The 14,017-nt window shown below is 32.9% G+C and overlaps 1 protein-coding gene across 1 annotated transcript in view; it reads left to right on the top strand.

The window, feature by feature from the left end:
- The window catches only part of LOC119676078 (putative mediator of RNA polymerase II transcription subunit 17), a 17,703-nt gene extending 11,385 nt beyond the window's left edge, over positions 1 to 6,318 (top strand). Inside the window, exon 3 of the mRNA XM_038087306.1 lies at positions 6,158 to 6,318. Within this exon, the coding sequence (XP_037943234.1) occupies positions 6,158 to 6,318 (161 nt within the window). The remainder of the gene's footprint in view (positions 1 to 6,157) is intronic.
- Positions 6,319 to 14,017: the final 7,699 nt, after the last annotated feature.

Here is a 14,017-nt window from a genome sequence, read left to right on the forward strand (position 1 = left end):
GCAGCAGCAGCTATGTGAATCAAACAACAACAACAACAAAAACTAGAGAAAAAAAATCAAAAAGGAAAAAACTTATTTTATTATTTTTTTCCGAAAATTTTAGACGCGATAGTGTCATAAAATGAATTACGGGTACAAGCAATGTGTCTCCAGATACTTACTACCTGGCAAGAAAGACACGTCGTAACACACAAAAATGTACGAAACAGAAATTTAGAAGTTCGGACAACAAAATTCATCAAAATTCAGACCTTGTTTACAAATTAAATTAAGTAAACAACACTCTCGTTCCAAACCGAAATTTAGTGTTCTCAATTTGGAATTCAGTGTTCTCGTTCCGACCTCTCCATTGCTGCATGACTTGGACATACATATATCCACAATATATCTACAATGTATCTACAAGATACCAGAACCAATGTACGCTAATTTTTTCTTTATTTGCGTATTCAAAGATTTCGTTTCGTATGTGAAATGAGTTTCCATTTAGTTCCAAAATTAGAGTAACCGCCACTTTCCTACGTTTCCGAGTCCACTCATTGCAAGTCCATTCTTATTGGCACGACTGTTTCGACACAAATGTCTGGAAGGCAATAAAACTATTATGAATATTATTTTCTATTATTTTCAGATACTTTTGGTTACTTTCCGTTTGGTTCATTTTTAATTTCACAATTAATTTTTAAACTATTATTTTGATTACAAAATTGGTTAAAGAGTTACGTTTTCGTCTCGAATCTGTGTGGTCTTTCGCAATTTTTTTTTTTTTCATATTTTTTTATAATATTTATTGAGATATAAAAATAAATATCTTTAAGCGCAAAAATATTTTTTGTTGATAAATATTTCGAGTGTCTATGGAATTTGTAATGTGGAATTTCTGCGCAATAAAAAAAATAAATTAAATTTGAAAAAAAAATTAAAAACAATATAAATAATAAAATTAATAAAAAAAAAATTTGCAAACTATTTTTAATGTATTTTTTTATAGTAGGATAATTGTTATTTATGAATTATTTTTTATATATTTATATATTAAATAGTTAAATAAATATTTATTCATTCAAGTTTATTACTTCGATAAACTGACTTCAATTAAAGTCGAAAGTAAACCAAATTCCTAATAAAAAGTACTTAAGATATTTTATTTCAATTTATATAATAAATTTAAACACAATGACACTAAAGTTAATATTTAATTATCATTGTTATCATCACTTTAATATGTTGATGAAAATAAAACTTTATTATTATTTAAAACAATTATTTTACTAAAATTTTACACTGCAATCCCAGAAATATTACTAATCCTAAACTGTTGATTTCCAGACACCGAAGTAGGCCAAAAAGGAAAGGAATGGTAATGTCTATAAGGATACTAGTAAAAGGAATAAAAAAAAATCAGGTCGTAAAATGCATAAGGGTCACATTGGATTGTAGTACTAAGCCAGAAGAAGAAGTTTTTCACAAGCTTTAAGAGGAATGTCTTCACATTTGTTATCTTCAAAAATATTCAATAGAGTGAGAAAGAGAGAGACAGATTCATCCATAGTTATGCTCTGTTCATATATAGGGTCTTGACTATCTATGCATATAAAAAAATTTGAAGTTAAAGCCTCACACTGGACTGTAAAAATTTTTTGGTAGACGGCCCAGGTGATCACCTTAAAAAATATTTAAAAGTGCACGCAGGCGATAGACAGATTAGCACATAACTATTGCAGGTGAGAATTAAAGGTTCACTTTGGTCTGTAGTGCAAGAATTTTTATAGCAAACTTTCTTCGTCGACAGTCAAATATCTATTAAAGTAATATCTTTACGCTGGTTGTCTTTCAAAAAGATATTACACCGTGCAGGCAGGTGACAAATAGATCAGCTAATAAGTATTGGATGAGTATATATTATATTCCTGACCTTTAACTGGTAAAATACAAAATTCGCTCTTTTGTCTTGGAAATAGTGAACTGACTTCATAGGCAACCAAGCGGCTAATGAAGCAAGACTTTTACACAGGTTTGTCATCACAAAATATCTACAAATACAAGCATGTACTATATAGGGTTCAAAATCCGTGTTTAAATATAGTTAATATTAGATCATTGAACCTTTACGGTTGAGTGTTGTATTTCTTTCTAGATATCATTCTCAAAGCATGGTTTAAGTAGGTTAAATTCTCAAGTAGTGACTTTCGATCATTTGCGCCTACTGCAAAAAGCTAAGTAATACCAGGCAAACAGTCGGATATTAAAGAAATACTGTAGCAACTCTGTTTTGTTTTGGCTCTATCAGACCCTAGACTAAAACTTTTTGCAGTTACTAGGAACTCATATAAGGAGTTAACATATAAGCAGTTAACTTTTTCTGTTATTAGAGTCAACTTCTGCGGATATTGGAGTGAACTACTTCTGATACTGGAATAAAACCCCCAAATATTGGAGTGCACTGTTTTTTACAATTTTTTTAAATAATAAGTACAATCATTAATTGCATTTAAGGACTCTAATATGACAGTCCTTTCAGATCTAAACATGGTGTTAGCAGCCAGTTCTACCTACCTAGCGACATAACTAAACTTTTGGGCGTATGTCTTATTGACATTGGAGTGAACTATTTTTTACAACTCCTTCAAGTAATAAACACAGTCATTAACTGTCTTTAAAGACTCTAATCTGATATCACAATGGTTTTTTCAGAGCTTAGCACGGTCTTAGTCAGTCTGGTCTACCTAGCTACCGGTATAACCAAATTGAATGAAGTGATTTATTTAAAATTCTTGTGCCTAATTATATTAATTAATTAATTGAATTAAACTAAAACTATAAATATTTTTTTTTAAACACATTTTTTTTTTGACTGAGGTTAATTGCTCCTACAAAATAGATGTACTTTGCAGAAATAAATTAGTAGGAAGATGTTTTGCTCCTTTTTCATTACGACTGTGGTTAGCAGTACTAATAACAAATACTACATATGACAACTCTAAATGCATATAGCTCATACCGCCACATAAAGTTATTAGCCAGAATACTTGGCAATACGAAGCGGCGTGTTTGTGAATTTATAGGACTTGTCTACATGTTCAGATTTCATACGGAAGCGTAATGAACACAACAAATTTGTTGGAGTCAAAAGTATTCAGCCAACCTAAAGCAACTCACAAAAGGAAAGGGCTCAGCACTTAGGGTGAATTTTGAATGACCTTGGCATCCAGAATGTGGTAAAATCATTATTCAAATACAAAATTCAAAATACAAGCAATGTATGTCCTTACAGGCACAACTGGCTTCACGCATACAAGCACACAAATCCTTTTTTTAACCGAGAATCCTTACTTTTAAAATTGCAGTACTAATTCTACTCAACTATATATGAGGTTGTTGTGTGCGAGAGTGTGTATATATGTGCGTTAGGCGTAAAATACCAAAGTGTTGTGTTAAACTCAATCAGTTTTTGGTACTACAAACTCCATTAGACCCAAACCCTGGCGGAAGTACATTATAACTTGCACTGTATCATACCACTCCTTGCCGAGTTGTGGGTAAGGCATTGCCGCTTCTGCGTGTGTTTTGCTAATTTACTAGACAGAAATACGCCTTTAACCCTCTTGTCTCATATATTATTTAACAGCAGTTGTAGTCTTGTAGTCTTGTAGTCTCGTAGCAGTAGCTTTAACAGCTACTCAACTCATGTGCTACTATATATAGACAATAATTGCATGTCCTTTGCATGCCACTAATTTTGGACTATTTTTTGTTTAATTTTTTTTTTCGTTGCTGAAATTTTTGTTGCTTGAAAAAATGTGAAGGTATAACCTGTGTGTGATATCCTGCCAAGGCTCATATGTCGCATAACATTTTAACCCTTTTTTCCTCAGGAAGAAGAAAAAACCTAAACATAAAACAAGAGGAAAGTATAATTTTATGTAATTGTGCATATCCTTGTTTTTATAGATGTGTGTGGTTCAGTTACGAAATCCTGTTAATATGAAAGGAGTGATACGGTATCACAGATTTTGATTTAACTATTTGTATGACTTTTTAATTAAGTAAATTTGTATTTCCGTTTATCAATGGGCGAGATTTTGGTGTTTAGATTATTTATTACCGTTGAGTTTGAGGCCATAGATTAATTATATATTATTTTTATAGAGAAGAAAAAAAAGATGAAGGAAGTATTTTTTATTAACATTATGGGTGTTATGATTGCGTACTTGGTTTTGGCATAATAATATATAAATAGAGATAAGCTATTTCAATTCGATATATGCAGTAATAATGTATATATGTGTTGTAAATATATGAGGCTGTTCAATAGCAATGGAAGTCCTTTTTATAAAAGCTATTGAGGACTAATATACAAACGCTAGTAGCTCTCCATGCTGTAAAGGTTTTTGCAACTTCATTTTTTGCCATATTTTGAGTATATTTCAGCCAAAAACTACACCAAGAACCGAGCTATAAATCAGAACTAGGCAATCACAAATTATAATTGACCAGAATAATCACGCAATCACAACTTATTATCACTTTCTAGCTTAGATAAACCGAGTCCTTTAAGTACTAAGGCTCTTTCTCACATCTCTCTCTCTCTCTCCTGATTACTCGAATGAGGTTTCCGCATTGCTGTGAAAATCTTCTTCATTCATTCCTAAAAAGTGATTTTAGTGTTTTCAAGTCTCACACTCTGTGTTTCGATGCTTTTACCTAACAGAAAAATAAAAATAATTTCTTTAACACTAACAGAAAAGCAATTTCTTTATAAGAGATAATCACTGATTATCGAAGAAATAATGACCCATAAGTATATTAGGTTTAATCATATTCTAAGCAGTCATACAGATAATAGTTAATATATATTCAAAAAATTTAGACTTAGACTTTAGTATACAACAAAAGAGGAAACTTAAAACAGAGGTACTACTTAATGGAAGAAAGTGGAATAAACTAAAACCAATTTCCTAAACATCAGAAGAAGCTATTTTTGTTATTATCTTTATTTGTTGTATTCAGTGTATTTTCTAATTTTCTTGAATATTATTTTCATATAATAATATCATTTATTATTAACAGAAATATTAAAAAATTCTCTATACCAATATCTACTGCCTATTAAATTGTATTCATATCCATATGCCTTTCCTACTCTTTACATAAGCAAGCAAAAATACAATTCGGCTGGAATATATTTGTATACTTTAAAATTAACAGCCAAAGAGCTTACTGTCATCTCTTAAAATGAGAGAGAACTAAAAAAAACAACAAAAGTGACAGCTAACAGCATCAAAAATGTGAAAAAAGTGAAGAAAATAATTAAAGAAAAGAACAAATTGGCGAACAAACATGTGGTTCTACTAAAAACCCCCAAAAAAAACTCTATTTAAATAGTCTTAAAGTTAAAATAAGAATTTTAACTGTAATAAGTCTCCAATGAACTGCTTTATTGACATAATAAATGATATTAATAATGTCATATTCAAACTGATGATGCACATGTTTAATAAATTTTTAAAAATTTTGCTGTTCATCATTTACGAGGATTATTATTTTTGTTTTTTTAGTAGATATGTATACATAGCAGTGGGCCCTCAACGCAGTGGGATATCATTTCAGACAGAGATTCAATTGTTAAGCTGATTTTATATCTCTAATAGACGTTAAAGTTGCTTCTCTTGTAGTTAGATAAAGTAATTAGAAAGAAGGTAGTTAGAAGAAATTTAATGAATGGTGAAGGCTTGTCAGCGTTTAACATATATGGATAACTTGGCTCTTGAGATATCTCTTTAATTTCCTGATATTGTTATACTTCTTGCAATTGCTATCAATTAAATAGTGTTGGCAAGAAAAATTGAGACGAAAAAGTGCTTAATTTAATAATACCTCTCAACACATCAAGATTTAGTATTAAAATTAATAAATCTTTAAAAATTTTCATAATTTTCAATATGAGATTTAATTAGAAAAATAAATAAACGAAAAAAATGTTTTAGTTGTCGCTTTAAACATAGACGAGTACACACTTTTTCCCGTACGTGTAAACTCTATAACAGAGCATGGCTGCTGTTATTCAAATCTTATGTATAGTATAAATATAATATAAATATGGGAAAAGTTCCAATTTAACATGGTGTCGTCCAGTTATGATTTATTTTCGTTTCAGAAAGCCATATTGCCATTTTGCTTTTGCTTTCAACCATTGAACTCACAAGAAAATTGTATGTGGTATGCGGTGATATTATTCCACATGTGCGCTGCACCGAACACACACCACCATCATCACCACGTCTAGTGCCAGCCACCATTGCTAATGCCTTATCGTAAACACAGAGAATTGTAGCGCACATGTACGGACGTACAGACGTACGGACAGTCAAGTATTGCACGGGAACAACAGAGGAGCATTTCACATGCTGTTGCCGATTTTACTCTAGACTATAGATAAAAAGCGAACACTTGGCATATCACAATCCAGACACTCGGGGATTTTGAGTTCAGAAGAACACCATGAATGGTTTCAAATTTCAGCATTAAACAGAAACAGATGGAAAGCCCATGGTCGATTCAACAGCAACAACAACAACAACAACAACAACTACACCAACCATAACAGCTACAATAAACTACCCCTTCAGTGCGTGAGTCCTTTTTTCAATCAGTAGCAGAAGACCAAAATGTTAAATGTCCAAATGTCCTCCCCTCTATAGCTATAGCTAACCACCGCCACCCTGCCGACGAAGAAGAACAGGAAAGCACTGGAAAAGGTAGAAAATAACTTGAATTACCGCAATCAAATATGCTGTGTGAACATGTGAGTTCATTTAAATATTGTTTATGTGTTACAGATATGTAACATACACATGTGTGTATGTATGTATGTGTGTATACATATTCGTCTGTTGGTTACAAGAGAGTGTCGTGTGTATGAGCATTTCGTAAATTCATCCAAAATGTAGTTACGTAGTGTTATGACCATGCCCATTTGCATTTGTCCTTTCATTTGTCACACATAATTACATTGCAGCCCCAACCTAATTTTTTAGACGTTCTGTGCAATTCCCTAAGACATGTTTTTTTTTCTAGTAAAACCAAAAAAAAAAGGAAAACAATAAATGAAATAGAAAAAACTCACAAAAACTGTAAAACAAAATAAACAAGAAATTAACGTGAGGCCAAAAGTCGCAAAGTGGCGCCCAACATATCTTACGGCCTATACGGGCCTGTATGTACACTTCCCGGTAGTAAATGGGTTTGCGTGCACTTGTGTATGTGTGACTATGATTAATTACTTTTGCATATATTTACATATAAATTTGTAGCCACATTGTCTGTATTCAGATTTGGGTAGGGATTTTTGTATACAATTGCAAATTAAGTATAAAAGGGTGAAGTTCACTCAAGTTTTCCTTTTTCACCATCCATTTTAATTGGAACTACGGGCAACGGCGAAAGGAAGTTAGAATTTTGACAAATTTAAACGCTGAGTTTATTTATTTTACATTGTGTTTTGGTAAATATTGTTAAATGACTATTAAATTCAGTGAATATTAAAATATATTTCCCTGAATAAAAGGAAATGAATATGATGAGCTTGAGCAATTGGGCGTCTGAAAGAATATGGGTCGAGAGTTCGACCAAAAAATCAAAATTCTGATATATAGTTGGTTATAAGCCCGGAGTTAATTCCTACAAAAGCAAAAATCGTTCACTGGCGATAGCTGTCTAAGGTATGTTTAATATTTAGAGGAATCACTCCGCCAATCTACTAAATTGCGGTAGTAGTGATGTGACTGAAAGCAAAGTAAATTGATCCCGAATTTTCAGTGGTTGACTAGGAATAAAGCGTCACATTTGCCGATAATATTAGCAATCACAACGAGTCTCAAAAACAGCACTGCTTCAAGCGCCGATGAAATTAAGATGTGCTCAATCCATAGTTCGATTCTGCAAACTAAGTTAATAATAGTGTTGACTAGACATCAAAAGATTTTGGTCCAAAGTTCCACCTTTTACGTGAATCGAGTTTAATTAGTCCTAATTAACAATTATTATTTGACCTGGTGAAGAGCTTGTGTATAGTCATAGAGGAGCCCTCATTGGTCATTTAATCAGTCAATTCTGCAGCCCTACAACATAATTGTGACCTCGAACCCTAAGCATGTAGTTTAAAATATTTAGCAATGGCTTTGAACTTTTTTTCACATTCACTGATCATCTTTGTAGAACTTGAGAGGTTAACAAGAGCTTTAAGTACAGCTTTACTGTTATTGCAGATATAGTGACCTATATATTGTAATAAGTAATTTATTATATTCCACAAATGGTGTTAATCTTCATCTTATATTCACCTATGATTCTTGAAGAATTTGAGGAATTAACAACGGCATTAAGAGCAGATTGGCAAATATAGTGATTTATATAAGTGATATTTGATATTTGTATGTTATTAGATTATGGTGACTTAAAACCTATATGTTGTAATTCAATATAAAACTACAATTGCAGTTTATTACATCCTGCCTTGCTTTTGAATTTCATCTTACAGTCACTAATCTTCTTTGTAGAGCTTGAGAAATTAACAATCGTTTTAAAAGCAGCAAAATGGTCATTACAAATCCAGATTTATTTCCTCTGCCATTTCTTCCCGATAATTCAACAGAATACCTACAGTAGGGCATATATTGTTGCTTTGTAGAGAAATTAAGAGACTGTCATTACAGACACCTGTCGTACTTTTCGTGTAATTTTTCACTAAAATCCAGTAAGTTACTTACAGATGACCTATATTTTAGCTTTCTAAAGGATAAAAGTTCAACCTATTCGGTTGGATTTTCTCTAAAATCCAGTAACGTACCTAAAGATGACCAATATTTTAGCTTTCTAAAGGAGAAAAGTTCAACCTATTCGGTTGGATTTTCTCTAAAATCCAGTAACGTACCTAAAGATGACCTATATTTTAGCTTTTTAAAGAAGAAGAATTCAACCTGTTGGGTCTATTCTATTATGAGCTCTCTATCTTTATTCCATTATCATTATTATTAACTCTTTTTCATTCACATCTTTTGGAAAATTAAAAAAAGCTATTGCATTTCATATAAAGCATTAAAAAATATTTTTATTTATGTCATAAAATATTTTATACCCAAACGTAAAATTAAATATTCTTAATAATCAGCTTATCAAGTAATTTATCTAAATTCTGAACTATACGCAACAAGCGGACGTGTTCAAACTTACATTAAAATGCGGCATTATTAAACAATTGACAAGAAAAAAATTGTTTTTCTAAAAATTTATAAATAAATATTTTTACTTAAAAAAAAAAATAAATAAAAAATAATCGAAGCGCCGTCCAAATTAAAAATTCATGACGGTTACTCCGCCTTTCCAAATTAGGAGAAATTTGCACCTCTGTAAACACTTGCGCAGAAGTGCAAAAAGGCAAAAAGGCAAAAAGGCAGAAGAAACAAGAAAACATTTGTCGTAACTGCTAAATAAAGTAGTTTAATTAATTAAACAGTAAACATTCAAGACTCCAAGTCCAAGGCACTGTGTACTTCATGCACACACCTACCGAAATACCGAAATACCGAAATACGTGTAAATGGCACAAAAGTTTAATCAAATTTACGAATTTACGAACCTACGAGGTACGGGAACGCAGACGACGTTTAAGTGTGAAAACGTTCGAAGCCGCGAAAAATCGGTCACGTAAGACATGTACCGAACATGAGCGAGCGTGGCGCAGGGTGGCCAAAGACAACTCCAACATCAACGGCAATTGCGACTCATTTCGACTACTGCGGCTGCGGCTATGGCTACGACTACGGCTATGGCTGCGGGTACGGCTGCGACTATGACTGCGTCTGCTGTTTAGGGCTGTGAGCTCAGATACGAAATCGTATGCGAACGCGAATGCGAATGTGACAACATATTTTGCGCATGTTGCAATGTGAATTCATAATTAATGCAACAATGGATGAGCAGATCGTCCATGTAGGAATGAATGTGATTATCAAAGCACAACAACAGAAAAGAAAAAAAGAAAAAACTAAAAAGTTTTATTAAATTTCAGCAATGCAAGTTAGTTGGCAACAAATGCTTCTTCCTACCGCACTAACTGCAGTGCAATTGAATTCGCTGTACGTTGCATGTTGCATGGCAGAGTTGCACTCTCTACTCGCACTGCCTGTGACGGCATATTTAATTGAAATACCATAAATAACTAAAGAAAACATTATTATGTTAATTTCACATTAATATGACATGAAGGCATATGTAGCGCTTGTGTGCAACTGCAACTGCATCCGTACGCGCATGCAGCACAGAAATTATGTCTGCGTCCGGGAGCAGTCGCATCGAAAAGATACAAATGAATTCGTTAGAGAAAAGTGTTTACGAAATGCTAACGGCACGTAGCTGTGACGTGTGCAAAACTTAAATTTTTGATTTGGATATTTGAAATTTGAAATTAGACAACAAAACACAAAGTAATAATAATTTCGAGGATAAAGTGAGATTTTAATAAATTTATGAAGCGACACACAGGAGATACATCTTACGGAAGAGGCAATAAAACTCTGTGAAGTAGGTTCTATACTACTTTTTATTGACGCAACAGCGCTTAAAGACCTACACTAAGCCCAGAGAGGACCGGCCACACATGTGCTGTCAGAACGCCCTGCATTAATGCATATATGGAATAGACTCCTGGAAATGTATATTCTTACGGAAGAGGCAATAAAACTCTGTGAAGTAGGTTATATACCGCTTTTTATTGACGCAACAGGGTTTAGAGACCTGCTCTAAACCCAGAGAGGACCGGCCACACATATGCTGTAAGAATGCCCTGTATTAATGCATATACGGTATAGACTCCTGGAAATGTATACTCATACGGAAGAGGCAATAAAACTCTGTAAAGTAGGTTCTATACTACTTTTTATTAACGCAACAGGGCTTAGAGACCTACTCTAAACCCAGAACGGGGCACAATAGACACGAAGGTCGCAGTGCCTTATACCTCAACAAAAATAATAATACAGAAGTTACCAAAAGGTCTTATATGGCTTTCAAATATTGGAGGGAAGCGTATTGAAAATAATTAGGTAATGATCTTGGTACACTAATTCTTTTTTTCTAGGTTGCATTGTAGGACAATGACGTTCTGAACAATTTTTCTTTATAAAAAAATGATGGAATTATATATGAATCTTTTTCCTATCAAGTAAGTTATTTTGAGTTATTAGTATAACGACAGTCCCCCATAAAAACTGAAATATATTTCAGTATTCTGAACAATTTGTCCACTACTTTATAAGTCGATATAAAAATCTTAGTTCTCGAGATATCGTGATTGGATATTGTCAATATAGTTTAGTTTTTGATATATCAAGTTTTTAAGTTGAAATACTTTTTGTGGAGCTGCCATAATAATAATTCAAAATAATATCTAATAATAATAAATATTAAATAATAAAAATAATAATAATTCAAATAACACTACCATAAAAGGAAAGGGATTTATATCTAATTTCTTATTATTATGTTGAAGCTATTTGAGCCAATGCAGTTGAGCACTTTTACTCTTTCTTAACTCGAGGTATTTTTAAAACTCCTCTTTACGCCTTGACTGGATTATTGTTTATGACTTCATCAGACTAAGCAATAATTGACCTCAGATCTGCATACCTCTCCGAAGAGCCTGTAATCATTCTTATATTTACACTAAGGATTCATTTCACAGTCGTCACTTAATGCTAAATCAGGTTAAGCTATAGTCTATACATACTCCATAAATTTTTTGTTTTCGAAATTTTGGATCAAGAAGAAGAATAGAGGCAATTAAGTTTATCGATCTAAACAAAAACATTTTTTGCAGTATATTATTATTTTGTTAAGTAAAACTACAAATAAGAAGTTATATATTAACAGCAATATAATATATAATATTATATAATATATATATATATATATATATGTAATTATAAATACATATATCGAAACAAATCACAAATTAATTGTCAAGTCTTATAAAACAGCTGTTAATTTCAGGACGAGGCTATGCTGAGAAAATATCTAGAGTGTTATATTTGTGATAGTTTCAAATCAATCTCCAGTGTTATTGATTTCGTACGAGATTTACCAATCGAAACGAAAACTGCACTAAAAGTGAATCTCGGTTAAAAAACTTGCCTCAGATTTATCAATCGAAGTCGTCATAACTCATATTTATGTCTGTATTGACTTTTAAGTTGCGACTGTGATATAGACCTGTGGGGTAAAAAAATACTTTAGAACTAAATGTGAATATTTTATATATTTTTCTAATTATATTATTGCTGCAACTATAAAAGCAGCCCTTGGTTGATAAATTTCTATTAGAAGTACAAAAAATTAGATATGAATCTAGTTCCTTTCAGAATTAATGGGCGAAATAGTGAAGAGTATATACTTTATTTTATTTAGTGTGTGTGAAGAGGTCTAAAGATTATCCTTAAATCTTATAAAGTTATAGTAAAGTTATTGACATATACATATGTATTTCAAATCGAGATATTTATTATTCAAAAATACTATGCGTTTTTATTGTTTTGTATCTTTTGCATAAAAACGGGGTTAATTTGAGTTGAATTCACTTTGTCGCATATTGGAAAAATTCATCTTCAAGTGTTTAATTAAAAATAATGCATCTGCTGAAACCAAATAAATAACGAGCTCAGTAGATAAATTTTAATACTCAAATTCTTGTTTTTGTTGTTGTTGTTGTTGTTGTTGTTGTTTGTGCTTATATTTACCCTTGCAGAAACTTCGTCACTCCGCAGGGACCATTTCCAACAAATGTTGACTCAGACATTTTCTTTTTTTCCATTATTTATGCAACTGTTCCGAATTCCGTTTCGAGGTTGAACTACCAGTAGTAGTACTACTGCCACTGCCACTGCAACTGCAACTGCTGGTGCTGCCGTTACTGTTACTGTTGTTGTTGGTGCTGTTGTTGTCGTTTTTGCAGTTGCCCTTATTGTGTTGTTGCACTTGTTGTTGCAGCAAGTGGCTAGTGGATTTGGCGCGGCTACTGTATCCGGCGAGAATTATACATTTTTTATGTGTGCCCACAAAGCAAACAAGAAAGAAAAAAAAAGGGAAAAAAATCAGAAAAAAAACTAGTGTAAGAAAAAAGCTGTAAGTTGAAACACCCGCACGCGTATTCAGCAATTTTCCACTTGACAGTGCAACATAGTGTAAAACGTGCAAAAATTTGCAAACAATGAGTTAAAACACAGCTGTAGTGTGCAATGCAATGGTAGTTACAGCACGGGAATTCCCCTTGGCGAGCACGCTGCAGATAATAGTCAAGAGTGCCTGCCGCACACAGCACAGCACAGAATAGCACAGAACAGCCGAGACCAACACAGTAAATGCACTGCGCCGCGCTACATATGCGTTAATACAAATAACAACAGAATAAATGCACACCGACCTACCAACCGACCTACCAACCGATCGACCGACCGACGGACCGACCGGTTGGGGTTAAGCAGTGAACCGCATTATACATCGCACATCGCGTTAAAATCATCAACAAAAACACCCACTGAACAGGCGGCAACAACTTTCTTACGCGCGCGCATAAATAATTGTAACAACGCAGCAGACGTTCGCTCACTCGCCTGCTTGCCTGCTTGCTTGCTTGCAGGCAATGCAATTGCATTTACAATAACAACAATAACAACAACGACAACAACAACTGCATTTTTTAAACTGTAGCTACTAGCAACAGAAATGGCAACGGCAGAATGAAGAGATTTTTATCGGCGATTCTCACTGATTTCATGGCAAATAAATCGCTCATTTTCGCTTAATTGGAAAATTATGGCTTTTTGCGAGAGTGTTTACACATAAATTTACACACATTCATACGAACACACACAAGCATGCATACATACGCGTGAATATAAATAAAAATGTATTTATGATTGCATGCAGGCAAGTGAATATAGTCCACGAATATTCGCATAAATAC

The sequence above is a fragment of the Teleopsis dalmanni genome, chromosome 2 (genome assembly GCF_002237135.1).
Source record: "Teleopsis dalmanni isolate 2A chromosome 2, ASM223713v2, whole genome shotgun sequence".
Lineage (NCBI taxonomy): Eukaryota > Metazoa > Arthropoda > Insecta > Diptera > Diopsidae > Teleopsis > Teleopsis dalmanni.